General features: G+C 37.4%; 1 protein-coding gene across 5 annotated transcripts in view; it reads left to right on the top strand.

The window, feature by feature from the left end:
* The window catches only part of Sycp1 (synaptonemal complex protein 1), a 99,226-nt gene that overhangs the window by 12,952 nt on the left and 69,493 nt on the right, over positions 1-16,781 (top strand). For all 5 annotated transcript variants that reach the window (XM_076574733.1, XM_076574734.1, XM_015999208.3 and 2 more), the window contains 4 exons: positions 186-244; positions 10,299-10,368; positions 11,389-11,462; positions 14,346-14,454. In XM_076574733.1, coding sequence (XP_076430848.1) covers positions 186-244; positions 10,299-10,368; positions 11,389-11,462; positions 14,346-14,454 — 312 coding nt within the window. The remainder of the gene's footprint in view (positions 1-185; positions 245-10,298; positions 10,369-11,388; positions 11,463-14,345; positions 14,455-16,781) is intronic.

Below are 16,781 nucleotides of genomic sequence, written 5' to 3'. Positions count from 1 at the left end.
ATAAAAATTTCCAAGATTTTGCATAACAGATCAAAATCCAGACTTTTTCTGCTGCTATTTTGAGAAACTCAGAACTGAATTATGTACTCATAGAATTTTAAATGTTTTAATGTTTTCTGAGATAATATATTGTCTTGATGTTATGTTTTAAAATTTAACTTTGAAGTTTTTAATGATAATTACAGATGAGTATGAACGGGAAGAAACCAGACAAGTTTATGTGGATCTAAATAATAACATTGAGGTAAGTGTTAATAAAAACATAATTATTTTAAGTAAAAGAATTTCTAAGCAGAGTGATAGCTACAGAGGTCTTGTCATTTGTAATTGCTAAAAGATCTTTATTTAATTGATGCATGATTGAATCACCAATAAAATTCTTAAGGTTCTAAACTATGAACACTAAGATTTTGTATATAGTAGTATGTTCATATGAGTATGGGTGCATGTCTGTGCATGTATATATGGAGGCTCAGGTTGATGTCAGGAATTTTCCTTCTGTGCTCTATTACCTTATCTTTTGAAGTAGGGTATCTCAATCAAACCCAGAGCTTGCTGATATGGCTAATCTCCCTAGCCAGCTTGCTTCAGAGATCTATTGTCTCTCCTTTCCAAGGCTGGAATAACAGGCAGGCTACCACTCCCACTTAGAATTTATAAAGGTTCTAGGGATTCCAATTCTGGTCTTCTATATTGCTCTATGGCACATGATTTCACTGTAAAGCCACCTCTCCAACTCTGTAATAAGTCTTAAATGAACATGTTAGTAATACAATTTAATTTATTAAATATTTATTGGTTGCTTTGTGTCAGAGACCAGCACATTGTGACATATAACTGTTGATTTGAAGAAAAAAAGTTGAGTACTACTAATCTGTATTTTGCTCCTGCTTCCCTTTATCTTATTTTCTACTTCGTTTTTATGCTATAATCCTTTCCTGTTTTATTTCTTAGCTTTATCAAATACTTTCTGGTTTTGATGCTTTGCTTGTTTTTTCCAGAAATTTTGTGTTCAAGCTCTTAAGTGTGTATGAACATTGTTTTTTCTCTAACTGTACAGTTAATCTAAACATCATTATTCAGTAATTCTCTATCTCCCTATTTCATTTAACTTTTATGAAGAATATTTAAAGCTACATGACAGTTGCTTGATATACACATGCTTATTTTATTTGTATGCACATTCTTTCTCATACTCAACATAAAATTTCCAGTACAGTGGGCTTTGTATTGTATCCTAAGTACCTAAAATAGTTCCAGACACATAATAGGCATTCAGTAAATATTTAATAAATGAATGAATAAAATAATTTGACTTTTTGTAAAGCAAAATTTATTGAATGTTAAGTAAATATGTACTATCAGGTGATGCAGGTGATGCAAATACAATCTTGAATTCTTATGAGGCTGCCTCATGTTGTTGGGGAGAAAGAAATTTAATAAGCACAGATAAGTCTAAAATGATAGTTTTGATCTTATTACTTGTTTGTATAAGCCCCTTAAAATCTTATGCACTAAGGTAGGAGATTATTGTATGTTAAAATGTGTTAAGAGAATAGAGTGACAGTATTCTCTTTGTTCTTGTTCAGTGTTATATGACATTAGTCATTCTATAATTTTTTTACATGCATACATATATGTAAATATTCATAAAATATTAAGTACATATAATTTATATTGTTAATCCCACCAGGATTAACCACCACCATAATTTTAAGCTAAATATGAAGCAAGCTTCAATTAAATGTTGGGCAGGTTGATGGACTCTGGCCAGGTCCATTCCAGGGTTCCTATGAAATGGTGACTAATCACATTTTGCAGAGGCTTAGAAAGGCAAACCCATAAGGCCACTGTACTTCCCACCAGGTCCAATCAGGAGCAAGAACATATCCTGATGTATACTTCCTACCTGCATACTTACTGCTTACATCCAATCAGGCAAGCGTACATCCTGATGTACTTCCTGCCCATGTACCTCTTGCCTACATATGATAAAGCACATTCAGTGTAGATGAGTCAAACAAACTTGTTTAGGGAAGCAAAAACATGTGGCTTGTTATCTCCAGTAAACAATAGCCTCTAGTATTTCAGTAAGTATCTGTCCTTGGGCAAGGGTTGGAGGTACTTGGCTCTCACATTACCCTTGAGTTGTATCATGAGTCAAATCCTTGACTCTTCAATAGGTACCTGTTTATATTGAGATCTAATAACCATCATCTTAACGATACCCAGGCAAGAATTATCATCTAGTTAAGGTATTAATGTGCAAGAGCTAACAGGAATTTGTGGAAACAGAGGGTCCAAGGCCCTGAAATGGCTAACATCAGAATTACTATCTAGGAGGAGCCTAGAAATGAGAATGGTCACCAGTTACTTATTTCATCTCAGGTCCCGCTATTTTGCAATGTTTCTTTGAGTATAGCCAGATTATCTGTAATTAATCCCAAAAAGTTTTTATAGAAACAACAATTTTCTCTTAAAGTTATACAATAACCTCTGTGTTTTATGTAGAGCAGGTCAAGTGTCTTATTATATTGTAGAAATATTCCAGTGAGTGAATTTACCTGTTGATATTTCTGGACCCATTTCCCTGGTATGACAATTGGCACTACTATAGGTAGCTATTTTGTTCCCTATGCCAGGAAGTTTTTTTTTAGACTTAGTATTTCAGCCTGTTGGGGACAAGGGGAGACATATTCTCTTCTGTAACTGCTCTGGCTGAAGCTAGGATATTGTTGTCAGGGCTCAGGAAGGCTGAAATCCTAGTCAGAAACTGGGAGTGGGATCAGGAAATGGGGTGTTCATCAGAAGATTCTGGTTAACTGACCCAGCTGAAGAGACAAGGAACAGTCACATTGGCTATACTGGTTTATATTAGCTTTTAGCAAATCCAGAGCTCAGCAGTTAACAGTCTGCAGCTGATTCCTGGATGGTGTCTGTCAGCCAAGTGAAAATTTGCTGAGACAGATACAGATTAGTGACAGAAGTTAAAGTTTAGAAATTTAAAGAAAAATCTTACATTTGGAACTTTCAGGCCCATGGTCCTAGTGATTGGGGGAGGGGAGGAGTCCTAAGATCAGGAAAGAGATCTTACTCTCAGGAGTAGGCAGATCAGGAAACATAGGCTGTACTCATCTGGAGTCCTTTTGACCAGTGAGAGGTGTATCCAAGTCTTACAACTCTTTTGATTCTCTTAAGCTTACATGAAATTTTTACTTTGCAAAAAAGATATGTTTTAGATATATTCACATTAATCTGTGCTGAAATTGAAATCTACATTGTAGAAAAAGCAGCTAACAGGTGTCTATATAACAGCTGGAGTAGACTCATGCTTTTGAGTCCTAGCAAAGACCATAGCTTTGGGTTAAAAAGCATGAACATGAATGAAGGCCATCATAATTCTATGATGACAATTAGGGTAGTCACCACTCTGATTACAGGAGAAGGCCAGTTCAGGCATCCTCTTCACTATTGCTAAGAGTCTTAGCTGGGGTCATCCTTGTGAATTCCTGGAATTTTCCCTGGTACCAGGTTTCTCTCTAAACCCATAATGGCCACCTCTATCAAGATATCTCTTTCATTGCTCCCCCAACTTGACCATCCTGATCCTTCATGCTCCCATTTCCTATCCCCTTCCTCCTTCTACCACTCTGCCCCCTCTCCCCCATCCCTAGTTTACCCAGGAGATCTTATCGATTTCCCCTTCCCAGTAATTGATGGAAGCAGATGCAGAGATTCACAGCTAGGCATTGGACCAAGCTCCAGGAGTCCTGTTGAAGAAAGTGAGGAAGGACTGTAGGAGCCAGGGGGTCAAGATCAGCTGACCTAATCTCGTGGGAGCTCACTGGACTCTAGACTGACAGCTAGGGAGTCTATATGGGACTGACCTAGGCCCTCTGTATGTGGGTGACAGTTATGTAGCTTGGTCTATTTCAGGGGCCCCTAGCAGTGGGAACAGAATGTGTCCCTGGCTTTTTGGAATCTATTCCATGTGGTGGGATGTCTCCTTCAGCCTTGATACAGGGGGGAGGAGCTTAGCCTGCCTCATCTTGCTATGCCATGCTTTGTTGACTCCCATGGGAGGCCTTACCCTTTCTGAGGAGTGTATGGGGGGGGGGCGTAGAAAGGAGAGGGGGAGGGGAGAACTGTGGTTGTTATGTAAAATAAGTACAAAAAAATTAATAACAGAAAAGAAGGGCTGGAGAGATGGCTCAGAGGTTAAGAGCACTGGCTGCTCTTCCAGAGGACCTGAGTTCAATTTCCAGCAACCACATGGTGACTCACAACCATCTATAATGTGATCTGATGCCCTCTTCTGAAATGCAGGTATACATGCGGACAGAACATGTGTACATAAAAAATAAATATTTAAAAAAAAAAAGAAAAGAAAAAAAGCATTAACCCTTTTTTCCCCTCTGTCCAGAGAGCCTGATATATAGATTGGACAGAAATGTTTTTAGCCTGATAAGAAGCACTTTTAGGTCTATACTTAGGAAACAAATTTAAAATCTTGAGCTTCTGACTGATAATACTAATCATTGCTCTGCCAGCTTACCAGATCTCCATTGATCAGTGTTAAAACTTTGAACTTTTGAAATCTTAGTATAGCAATAGCATAGAAGGGGAAAAGAAATCTAAACATTTTTTTCATATACCTTAAATCACTTCCTTTTACCTTTACAACTTGTATTTACATATTTTAAATTATTTTCCTAGAATTTAAGTATTCATATCCTTAGACCTTTATACATCTTAGAACACTTTCTTGGACCCTCAGAACCCTTAGAAATTTCCATCTAATCATTTATTAGAGCATAGTTATTACTGAGAATAGTCATTGCAAAGAAAGTTCTTTTTTTTGTTTATTTTTTGTTTTTACATCCTAACCAAAGTTTCCCCTCCTTCCCAGGCTCTTTCCCCCATCCACTCCTCCTCCTCTGTTTCTCTTCACAAAAGGGCGGACCTCCCATGGATATCAGTTGGTATATTAAGTTGCAGTGAGACTAGGCACCTCCTCTTACCTTCTTTTCTATTAAGTCTGGACAAAGCAACCTGATAGGAGGAAAGGGTCCCCAAAACAGGCAACAGAGTCAGAGACAGCCCCTGCTCCTACTGTTAGGAACAAGCTACACAACTGTAACATACATGCAGAGGGCCTTGGTCAATCCCATACAGGCTTTCTGGTTGTTGGTTCCATCTCTGTGAGCCCCTTTGAGCCCAGGTTAGTTGGTTCTGTGGGTTTTCTTATGGTGCCCTCGACTCCACTGGCTCCTACAATTATTCCTCCCCATTCTTTCAACAGGACTCCTTGAGCTTTGTCTAATGTTTGGCTATGGTTCTCTGCATCTATCAGTTGCTGGGTAAAGCCTCTCAGATGACAGTTGGGCTGGGCACCAATCAATGAGTATAGCAAAATATCATTAGGAATCTTTTCATTGACTTTTCTCCTCTGATACAGTTCTAGTCTAGGTCTCTGGGGTATCCCATCTCTAGGTCCTGGCCTTCAGGGATGAGCTCCCTCTCATGGGTCTCAAGATGGGCTAGTCATTGGTTGCCCACTCCCACAATTTCTGTACCACTTTTACCCCTGTACATCTTGTAGGCAGGGCGTGACTGGCTTGGTGTCCTAGTTCCTCCACTGGAAGTTTTTACCTGGTTACAGGAGATAGCCATTTCAGGCTCTGTATTCTTCATTGCTAGGAATCTTGGCTAAGATCATGCTCATAGATTGCTGGGGGTACAAAGCAAGTTCTTTTAAGTAACGGAACAGTAAAAAGTTAGGCAAAGTAGGGCAATCAACCCTCCACTGTCCTGCTGGTCCACAGTTTTGGCTGGGTCTTGGCAGGCAAGGTACTGGGGTAGTCTTGCCCAGTGGTTAGCATTACCATAATCCAGGTATAGTTGTGGTCATGTCCCATCTTCTTGGAGACCTTGGGGTCACTGCTAGGAGCAGGGAATCTCAGCCTGACATAGTTAAGTTTTTCTGTTAAACATTTGAAAATTTTATATTCAGCAGATAGCTGATAGGTTTGAGGACCATTTTATCTATTAAGTATATCTGAGCTAAACTTGGCTTGTTTTTACTTATTTTATGCCTAACCTTGAAAATATATACAGGAAGCTAAATAAGGCTTATTTCTGTAATTAATTATATTAGTACTTAGCATAACTATAAGTATAGTTCTGAACACATTAAAGAATTTGATCCTGTATGAGGTGACTAGCCATTAACTTGCATGTCTTAATTATCTTTAACAGTTTACAATAAGTTAATAGCTTTTATAAGATTAGGGTTTTATAGCTTTATCCCTGTTAAGTTTAGTCTTAAAAAAAATAACAATTTCTAAATTGAAGCTTTCTTATTGTTAAGATAAGATTTTAATGCATAAATACAGCTTACAGAGGCTGGGTGGTGATGGTGCACATCTATAATCCCAGCACCCAGAAGGCAAAGTCAGGTGGATCTCCGTGAGTTAGAGGCCATCCTGGTCTACAAAGTGAGTTCCAGGACAGCCATGGCGGGTACATAGAGAAACCGTCTCTTGAGAAATGAAAAAAAGAAATACAGCTTACAGAGAGACTTGGAACTTTCCTGACCCTTTTATAAGTACACCATTACAGAATATATTAGTTTATTATATGACTCAGTTTATTAAAATAGCTAAGGCTTAATAAAGTTAGCAAAGACAATGAGGTTAGACATACATTCTTTTTTTTTTTTTAAGAGATTTATTTATTATGTATCCAACATTCTGACTCCATGTATGCCTGCATGCCAGGAGAGGGCACCAGATTTCCATTATAGATGGCTGTGAGCCATCATGCGGTTGCTGGGAATTGAACTCAGGACCCCTGGAAGAACAGCCAGTGTTCTTAACCTCTGAGCTATCTTTTCAGCCCTAGCCATACATTCTTAAGCCTAAATAGACCTTAGGTAAGGAGAGACATTCTTTATTCCAGTGGCTCTTCCTAATGCTGTGACCCTTGGACATTGTTCCATATGTTGTGGTGACTCCCCAAGCATAAAGTTATTTTTGTTGTTATTTCACAACTACAATTTTGCCATTTGTTATCAATTATAATGCAAACATTTGACATGCAGAAGTCTACTACCCCTATGAAAAGGTCTTTCAATCCTCAAAGGGTCATGACCCATAGGTTGAGAACTGTTGCTCCAAGCTCTTTACCAGACTGCTTAGGTCATTGTCTTGCTGCACCATAAGATAGGAATATCCCAGTTTCTGGTATTTTAGTGTTTGGTGCTCTTAGCTGTGACCCTTTTATTTATTTACCTATTTATTTAAGGTCATGTATTAATAATATAAATATTTTGTAAACTTAAATTTAAAAGCTGTTCCTTAAAATATATCCAGTTTTTTTTTAATTTAAATTTTCTGTAAAACTCTAAAAAAATTTTCTCTTATAAAAGTTTAAAATTTTTCAACTGTGTTTTCCTACAATATCAAAAAGATACAGGGCACAACCACAATCTGCACAGGCCAAAATCAAGCTCCAACAGTACAAATAATTCAGTGTTTAATATTTGGGATTAATATTTATAATCCTTTGAGCTTTCCCAAGGGGCTTGGGTCATCTCTCTGGCCCCACTTTTGGCAGCATACATAACCTACTTTCTATAGGCCCCCGGTGACTCAATTTCATCGCAGCTGGTGTTTCTGGTGACTATTACATGGCACTGGCATCTCCAAAACTGGTAGGGTCCCCAATTGCAACTGGGCTTTCTTTAGGAACTCCAGCCCTGCTACACACTGGCAAACCTCAAATGTTCTCCAAGATCCCTTTAAAACAAATACCACCTGGGTGACTCTTACGTTACAAAGTTTGGTTGCCAATGTAAAGTACATTCTCGTATATGAATGTCTGGAGGTGCAGCTTTAATACCTAAACAAGCTTTGTTTTAAAGTCCTGTATATCATAAACCTTGTTTTCATGACTGGACAGGAATTATCATACAAAAATCCATCCCAATCCAAAGTATCTTGGAGACTTTTGTTGTCTCCTTGGTTGGGCCACACCATGTGGGTTACCTTTAATCAAGATGGCAGTGAAGTCACATGACCTCTGCCCTCTCCAACTCTGGCAAAGGTGGCTGTCTATAGATGGTGGCAGGCCATGTGTTGCTTATATCCCAAAATGGAATCATGCCATATGGTTCCTTTACGATTACTTATGTATAGATTTTTAACTATCAACTCTATGTTGTGAGTTTTAACTTTTTTGTTACAGATATTATAGATTCTTAACCATATCCAATAAACTTACAAATCTTGAAACTAGTAATTCCTTCAGCTGCTCTGCCTTGCTCTTTTCTCCCTGTCACAGTTCTTGACCTGGATGGATATAGAGACTTTTAAGAGCATGCCTGGGTCTGAGAAAGGCAGAGCCATAATCCAATTCTAGAGCCAGCTTCTCAATAAGGTAGAACAGAGTAAAACAACTTTAATATTATGCATATCCAAAAGACATTTGAATTCCTATTACATTAGATTCACTAGCCAAAAAGCTTAGAGATAAATTCTGAGCCTGGATAGCTAGCAACAAGAGAAATAGCACTGTAAGTTCACACATTTAAAGAAGACAAATCAGAATGTGGTGGCCATACATTCACAGTTCTGAGTTCCATGTTTGTAACAAACTTACGTACACACCAGAAAACACAGACCCATCCACATACACAAAACAGACAAAACTTTCCAACCAACCAGAATCAGGCAGGTGGGTGACATCACGCTATCTGCACTGGACAGGAGAATATTGGGGTCCTAGATCTGGATCCTACAGATCAGACCAGACTGACTCACCACAAGTCCTTTGTAGAGTAGATGCTTGCTACATTTCTCAGCATGGTAGTTCACACAGTCTGCCAAAGGCAGCCTCAGAGCCTTGGGGAGTGTCTCAAGGCACTTGCCTTCTGAAGTGGCCCCTCAGCTCTGGAGTTCCCGTAGTGAAGGTCAAGCTTTAGAATTTGGGTAGGTGATCTGAATCTCACTGAGGCCCCCAGAAAATGTTAATTCCACCAGGTGCGAATAAGACCACTACAATTTTAACCCATATTTGAAGCAAGCTTTATTTATATACTGAGCAGGTTGATGGACTCTGGCCAGGTCCATTCCAGGTTTCCCATGAAATGGTGACTAATCACATTTTGTAGAGGCTAAAGAGGCAAACCCCTAAGGCCACTGTACGTCCCACCAGGTCTAACCAGGGGTAAGCACATACTCTGATGTACTTCCTGCCTGTGCACCTCTTGCTTACATCCAGTCAGGAACAAGCATACGTCCTGACCTATTTCCTGTACCTCCGTCTTGTTGACCTTCTGCGTTACTCGGGTCAGTTGAAGAGAGTCACTGCAGCATGTTTATAAGGGCTTAGCATCATCATCATCATCATCATCATCATCAGCAGCAGCAGCAGCAGCAGCAGAATAATCATCAACTTCTGATGGAGTGACTGCCTCATAGCTTCACAAAAGCCTCTTTATTGTTATACAAGAGACACCTTTAGCAAGTCAGTTTCTGCATAGTAAAACCTCTTATCTGGAATTGTTTGAAGGAATCATTACCTAAGCAATTCTCAACCATACTAAACTTCCTGGTTTGCCAGGTATGTCTCAGGACTAAGTTATGCAAAGACTCTGAATCCTTTAAAAGAATAACTCAGATAACAATCCCTGACTGTTTACAAAAGATGACTTCAAAGTCTAGATGCTGTCTCTATGGAATTCAAGCCAGATACAATGGATCTGTTGAATCTTTCACTACACCTGTCTACATGTGATCAAGCACATCTGGTGCAGATGAATCAAGCAAACTTGTTTAGGGGAGCGAAAATGTGGCTATTATGTCCCATAAATAATAGCCTCCAGCATTTCAGGAAGTTTCTGTCTTTGGGCTTACAGGTCGGAGGCATTTTTGTTTTATGAATCTCTTAGGCACAGTAATTAAAACTTAGAATAATATATTTGCGGGGGTGTGCCTGCCACATGGTGCATGTAGAGGTTGGAGTTAGTTTGTTCTTTCCACCATCTGGATTCCAAAGATCAAACTCGGGCTGAAAGGTTTGTTAGCAGATACCTTTGTCAGCTAAGATATCACAGTGGCTTCATTATAGACATAGCTTATATCTTTTTAGTAAAATATTATGTTACAGTGTTTGCAGTTTTCAAAGTTGTATGAATTTATATCCAGTGATTATGTGGTCAAATTTATTAATATTTTCAAAGTTTTAAAAAAGTTTTTAAAAAAATCTCATTTTAAAAGTTAAACTTTGTATTCTAGAAAATGATACTAGCTTTTGAGGACCTTCGTGTACAAGCTGAGAATGCCAGACTGGAAATGCATTTTAAGTGTAGGAGTCCTATTTAATTTTCCTGTTGCTTTTCTGCTACTTATGCTTTATTAGATTTTGTTAATATTTGTACCCCTTGAATTTGATGCTCTCAACTATTATATTTCATATTATCTTTGCTTTTGTAAGCCCCTCAAAATCTTGTTGATTGTGGCAGGGAATTAATATCTATGTTAAAATTTCTTTTGGTTTTGAAACCACCTTTTCTATGAAATAAATTTTTTTTTTTAAGTCAGGGTTTCTCTGTGTAGCTTTGCGCCTTTCCTGGATCTCGGTCTGTAGACCAGGCTGGCCTCGAACTCACAGAGATCCACCTGCCTCTGCTTCCCGAGTGCTGGCATTAAAGGCGTGCGCCACCACCACCTGGCAAATTATTGCTATTTCTTTTGTTTTGTATTTTTAAATTTTTAATATTTTTTTATGTGTATTGGTGTTTTGCCTGTGTGACAGTGTTGGAGTCAATATTATTTTTAATTTTTTTATGTGTATTGGTGTTTTTCCTGTGTGACAGTGTTGGAGTCCCTGGAACTGGAGTTACAGACAGTTGTGAGCTGCCATGTGGGTACTGGGAATTGAACCTGGGTCCTCTGGAAGAGTAGTCAGTGCTCTTAACCGCTGAGCCATCTCTCCAGCCCCTGAAATAAATTTATTAATGGCTTACATTTAGTTTTTTAGAGGCATTTAGTTTTGCCTTACTTATTTATATATTTATGGGTAAATTAGTATATACATATTTAAGGTTTGTTATTTTATATAAGTATTCTATAGAATAGTTTTTATGTAAGTGCTGTTATAGTATTTTAAGCTATAACTTTGATACTGTATACTGTATACTGTATACAGTCACTATTTTACTAAACAGAATTGGCAGAAAGAAAAGACCAGTTTTTAGTGCACTAGAAACCTTTGAGATTTAGTATAATTTTGAGATAAACAAGGAAAAGAAAATTTTAAACTTTGTTGACAATGGAAAAGTATGCAATTGTGTTAAGACAAGGTTTATTTATTCTATTTTTAAAGTAAAGGAAGATAATGAAAAAGTCCAGCACCTTGAAGAAGAATATAAGAAGGAAGTAAACGACAAGGAAAATCAGGTTTTAAAAAATAACCAACAATTTATATTCTTTTAAAAAATTCATTACACATAATTATTATACATAATTATGAGGTACAGTGTGATGTTTTGGTTTATGTCCACATTGAGCATTGAGTAGTGATCATATTAGATTAATTAGCATATTTATCACTTAAACTTTATAATAAGTATATTTAAATTCTAACTATTCTGAGATTAATACTGCATTTTTTATATTTGTTACTTCATAAAATACCTAAAAAATCAAAAATATTGTTTGCTGACATGAGCTAATTTATATGATATAATTTTAATATTATATATTCAAATATTTAGCCTTTTGCTTAAATTAATATTCAATTATGCACTTATTGGAAGGTCAGCCTTCAGTGGTTTTGAATCAGTGAATCTAAAATGTTTATATTGCTGCAAAAATGTGAAAAATTTTGTTCAAACAAAAACCCTATTAAATAATATAAAGATGATCATTGGTACCTGCACATTTTGCAATTTGTTTTGAAATTTACTCTTTATAACACCAATGAAAGGAAACTAAGACATTCTGTTGTTTCTTTCTATTAATATCATATAGTGGAAGACTTGAAATGGTAAGTCTGTATTCTCTGATGTTTGCATGAATGTCAGTTTTAGGTTTGTATTGCTATCTCTTTTTTATGCTTTGTGCTTGCCAAATAGGAAGTGATATATAAGGATGGCTGGGCATAGTGGTGCACTCCTTTAATCCTTGTACTTAGGAAGCAAAGGCAGACAGATCCCTGTGAATTCAAGGCCAGCCTGATCTACACAGTGAATTCCAGGACAGCCAGGGCTTCATAGAGAGACCTTGTCTTAAAAAGGGAGAAGAGATCCCCTCTTATTTCCTCCCATCTTCTCTGGCTTTCCAGAAGATATCTTGTAATCACAGTTAAGGAGGGTATATATTTAAACAATAATAAAAAATTAGAAGTACAGAAAGGATGCTTAGAGTTTTATATTGTGATTAAAAGATATTTCAGTTATGCTTCTGTTGTGTGAAAATCTTTAATCTTTTTGTATTTTAACTTTATTTTTAAGCCAGATTTCCAGAAGAAGGAAGTCTTCTTAAAAATCAAAATTGTGCTTATTTGACAAAACATAAAAGTAGAATAAGAAGGATCATTTTGGAATTCTTGGTGCCATGTTTGAGACTATATATAGATTGTTGGACTATCTTGCTGAGTCATTGGCCTGCTAGTGTTTTTTCTTATGGATTTGTAAATACCATTGTAAGAATTTTCCAGACAGTCTAAATTCCTTCCTGGGGATAGAAATGTGACAGATGACATTATGGAGCAGAGTTTGACAGGGTAGGAAAGGTCAGATGAGTGTCTCTATTTTTATGCTGACTTTTCCATTCTATCTTGTATACCCCTTTCTCACTTGGAATATCCATTTTAGAGATGATCTGTTTTGTTTTGAGGTGCTGGAGCTTAAACCCAGGGTCTTGGGTATGCTAGGTAAGTGGTCTGCGGTCTGCTATTTAGCTCTATCCCAAACCTATCTTTTCAAGTTTGTATGCAAAGGTGGAGCAGGGTTAGTTCTCTGATGGCATTGGCTGGTAGGTGGTAGAGTCCAGAGTGAACAGGTGATTTTTTTTCTTTGTACTTAGTCTTTGGTTTTAAGTCCATCTGATGAAGTGTCTGTGTCCCTTAATTCTTAAAAAATTTTAGGACTCTTTGGATTCGTTATCTTGCTTCTCATTATCTAGTTTCTCCCTTTGTAAACTCTTAGGTTTTACCCTACTTTTCTAAGTTGAGCCATTTTCCATTCCTTCCAACTGATTTTCTCCTTTATATATTATGCTTTGGATTATAGTTGTCTTGTGGTTTTGTAGAGATAAAATTTATCTTTGTTAATTCCCTGGATAATTTTAAGGTAATTTAGAGATAAAATAGGAGGTTGGCTTTTTTTTTTCTAATTTTTATTTTTAATTTATGCTGTTTCTTTACATTACCTGTAGCCATGAGAATACCTTTGGTTATCTAAATAAAGATTTCTCAATAGTTAGCCTTCCTAAATCAGCCTAGAACAACCATTTCTCCATATTTGTTTGATTGTCCCGTCCCCCCCCCCCCTTTCTATGTAGTGCTTGCTGTTCTGGAGCTTGCTGTGTAGACTGGGCTAGCCTTGAACTCACAGAGATCCTCCTGCTTCTGCTTCCCAAATGCTGGGATTAAAGGCATGTGTTACCATGCCTGGCTTGCCTGATTAATTTATATCAAAACTCATTTTAATCCTTTGAAAGTTTTATTACTTTCTATGAGACTGATTTAGATGCTCCTTTTTTTAGCTAGGTTTGGTGGCACATGGCTTTAGTCCCAGCCTATGGGAGGCAGAGGCAAGTGGATCTCTATGAGTTAGAGGCTATATAGTTCCAGTACACTAAAGGCTATGTAGTGATAACTCTATCTCAAAAATAAAAACCAAACAAAAATCCCTAATATCAATACTAATAAGAGAGATTCTTCTTTCCTAATTTTGAAAACATTTTTGTTCTATTACCAATAATGTTCAGGTATGTTTATGTGCTGAGTTTCTTAAAGGTGAATTCTCTCATTTCTATATACTCAATACTTATAGTTTCTGGTGTTCAAAAATATTTATTGAGTGAATGAATCATATTTCATTATGTAGCTTTCTCTAAAAGTTTGAAATGAGTAGTTTAATATTGAGTATATTATACAAGTTTACTCATTCATTCAATAAATACTTATTTTATAACCATGTATTAAATGGCATGTACAGCTATATAAAAATTTTTGCATATAAAACGAGTATACAAAATAATCATAGGTGATAATAAATTCTAAGGTGATAATTTTAACTTTTTACATCAACATTGTTTTTTAAAAATTTATTTTAGGTATCACTGCTATTGATCCAAAGTACTGAGAAAGAAAATAAAATGAAGGATTTAACATTCCTGCTAGAGGAATCCAAAGATAAAGTTAATCGATTAGAGGAAAAAACAAGTAAGAATTTATATAAAATATAAAAATATAACAGTGTGCCTAAGTTTTCCTTTTGTTTTAAATTTTTTTTTTTTACAATATTTTAATGGTATTTTCTAGTGTTGTGATCTTCAATTTGGTTTGGAGCAGTTGAAGGAGGACATAACTGAATTACTTGGGGATCCCCAGCTAATACATTTTGTATTCTATTTTACCCTGTACTTTTGGCTGTTTCTTCTTCCCACAAATATGCCTCTCATTTTAAATTTGTTGGTTAAACTCTTCTATATCTTTCTTTACTCTTAATAAAGGTCTTCATTGCAATTCATTGGAAAGAGTAGAATCTTTGATTAAGACAGATTTTGAGACAGGATCTTGTAACTTAATCTGAGGCTTGCTGATTTCTCTGCATAGAATGGCTAGCAAATCCTAGGAATTCTCCTACTTCTGCCTCCCCAACACTAAGGTTACAGGAATGTGCCATCTCTCCCAGCTTTTTTAATGTGTTTTATGGGAATCAAACTCAAGTCTGTGGTGATATTGTGTTCCCCAATATATCGTGCACCCTAATAAACTTATCTGAGGTCAGAGAACAGAACAGCTACTAGATATAGAGGCCAGAAAATGGTGGCACACACACCTTTAATCCTAGCATTCCAGAGGCAGAGATCTATTTGGATCTCTGTGAGTTCAAAGCCACATTGGAAACAGCCAGGCATGGTGACACACGTCTTTAATCCCAGGAAGTGATGGCAGAAAGGTATAAAAGGTGTGAAAACCAGCAACTAGAGCCTGGTTAAGCCTTTTGGTTTTTGAGCAGCAGTTCAGCTGAGATCCATTTGAATGAGGACTCAGAGGCTTCCAGTCTGAGGAAACAGGATCAGCTGAGGAATTGGCAGGGTGAGGAGTCTGTGGCTTGTTCTACTTCTCTGATCTTCCAGCATTCACCCCAATACCTGGCTTCAGGTTTGATTTTATTAATAAGACTTTTTTTTTTCTTTTTGTTTTTTTGAGACAGGGTTTCTCTGTGTAGCTTTGCGCCTTTCCTGGAACTCATTTGGTAGCCCAGGCTGGCCTCGAACTCACAGATATCCACCTGGCTCTGCCTCCCAAGTGCTGGGATTAAAGGCGTGTGCCACCACCACCCAGCTTAATAAGACCTTTTAAGATTCGTGCTATACAGGTCTTCATGTTTGCACAGTACTTGACTGACTGAGTCATCTTCCCAGCTCCCTGTCCTGGTTTGAGTGAGAATGACCTCCATAGGTCATATGTTTGAATACTTGGTTCTCAGTTGGTGGAACTGTTTGGGAAGGATTGAGGGTGTGGCCTTGTTGGAGGAGGTGTGTCACTGGGGGCAGGCTTTGAGGTTTCAAAAGCCTAAGGCATTCCCAGTTTGCTCTCTCTATCTCTGTGCCTTGTGCATGTGGATCAAGTATTGGGAACCAAGTATTCAAACATAGGACCTATGGTGGTCGTTCTCATTCAAGCCACCACAAGGAGCTAGGAAGATGACTCAGTAAAGTACTCCTAGTTGTTGATTCAGAGACGTGCCTGCCTGATGCCATGCTCCTCATCATGTTGGTAATGGTCTTCAGTTCTCTGCATGGTGAGCCCAAGTTAAATGCTTTTTAAGTTTCCTTGGTCATGGTATTCTTTCTTGGCAATTGAAAAGTAACAGGCATTTAATTTTTTTTTTTGTTTTGTTTTTCGAGACAGGGTTTCTCTGTGTAGCTTTGTGCCTTTCCTGGAACTCACTTGGTAGCCCAGGCTGGCCTCGAACTCACAGAGATCCGCCTGGCTCTGCCTCCCGAGTGCTGGGATTAAAGGCGTGCGCCACCACCGCCCGGCCGCATTTAATTTTTTAAATCAGTTTTCAGGGCTGGAGAGTTGACTCAGTGGTTAAAAACACTTTTTTGCTTTTATAGAGGACATGGATTCAATTTCTAGCACATAGGTGATGTCCCACAACCGTCTGTAAGTCCAGTTCCAAGGGATCTAATGCCCTCTTTTGGCCTTGGTAGGCACCACATACATGTGGTACACAGACATACATGTATACAAAAAACTTATACACATAAAAATGAAAATAAATCTTTGAAAGAAAAAAAGAAATCGGTTGTCAACCTAACTGTTGAACCTTTGAAAGTATTGTTACAGATTGTCTTTAATTTTTTGTTTTTAATTAATATACAAAGTAATAGGGTTTATAATGGCATTTTCATACATACCTTGGGTTAATCTACCCCCACCATCTTTACTCCCCTAACTTGTATCTTTCTACCTACTTACTCCCTTTCCACTTCCATGTTCCATATATTTTGTTTTCCTCTCTTTTTAAAAATCTT

The sequence above is a fragment of the Peromyscus maniculatus genome, chromosome 6 (assembly GCF_049852395.1).
Source record: "Peromyscus maniculatus bairdii isolate BWxNUB_F1_BW_parent chromosome 6, HU_Pman_BW_mat_3.1, whole genome shotgun sequence".
In the NCBI taxonomy this organism is placed as follows: Eukaryota; Metazoa; Chordata; class Mammalia; order Rodentia; family Cricetidae; genus Peromyscus; species Peromyscus maniculatus.
The sequence above is the reverse complement of the archived record's forward strand: the minus strand, read 5'-3'. Positions and strand labels throughout refer to the sequence as shown.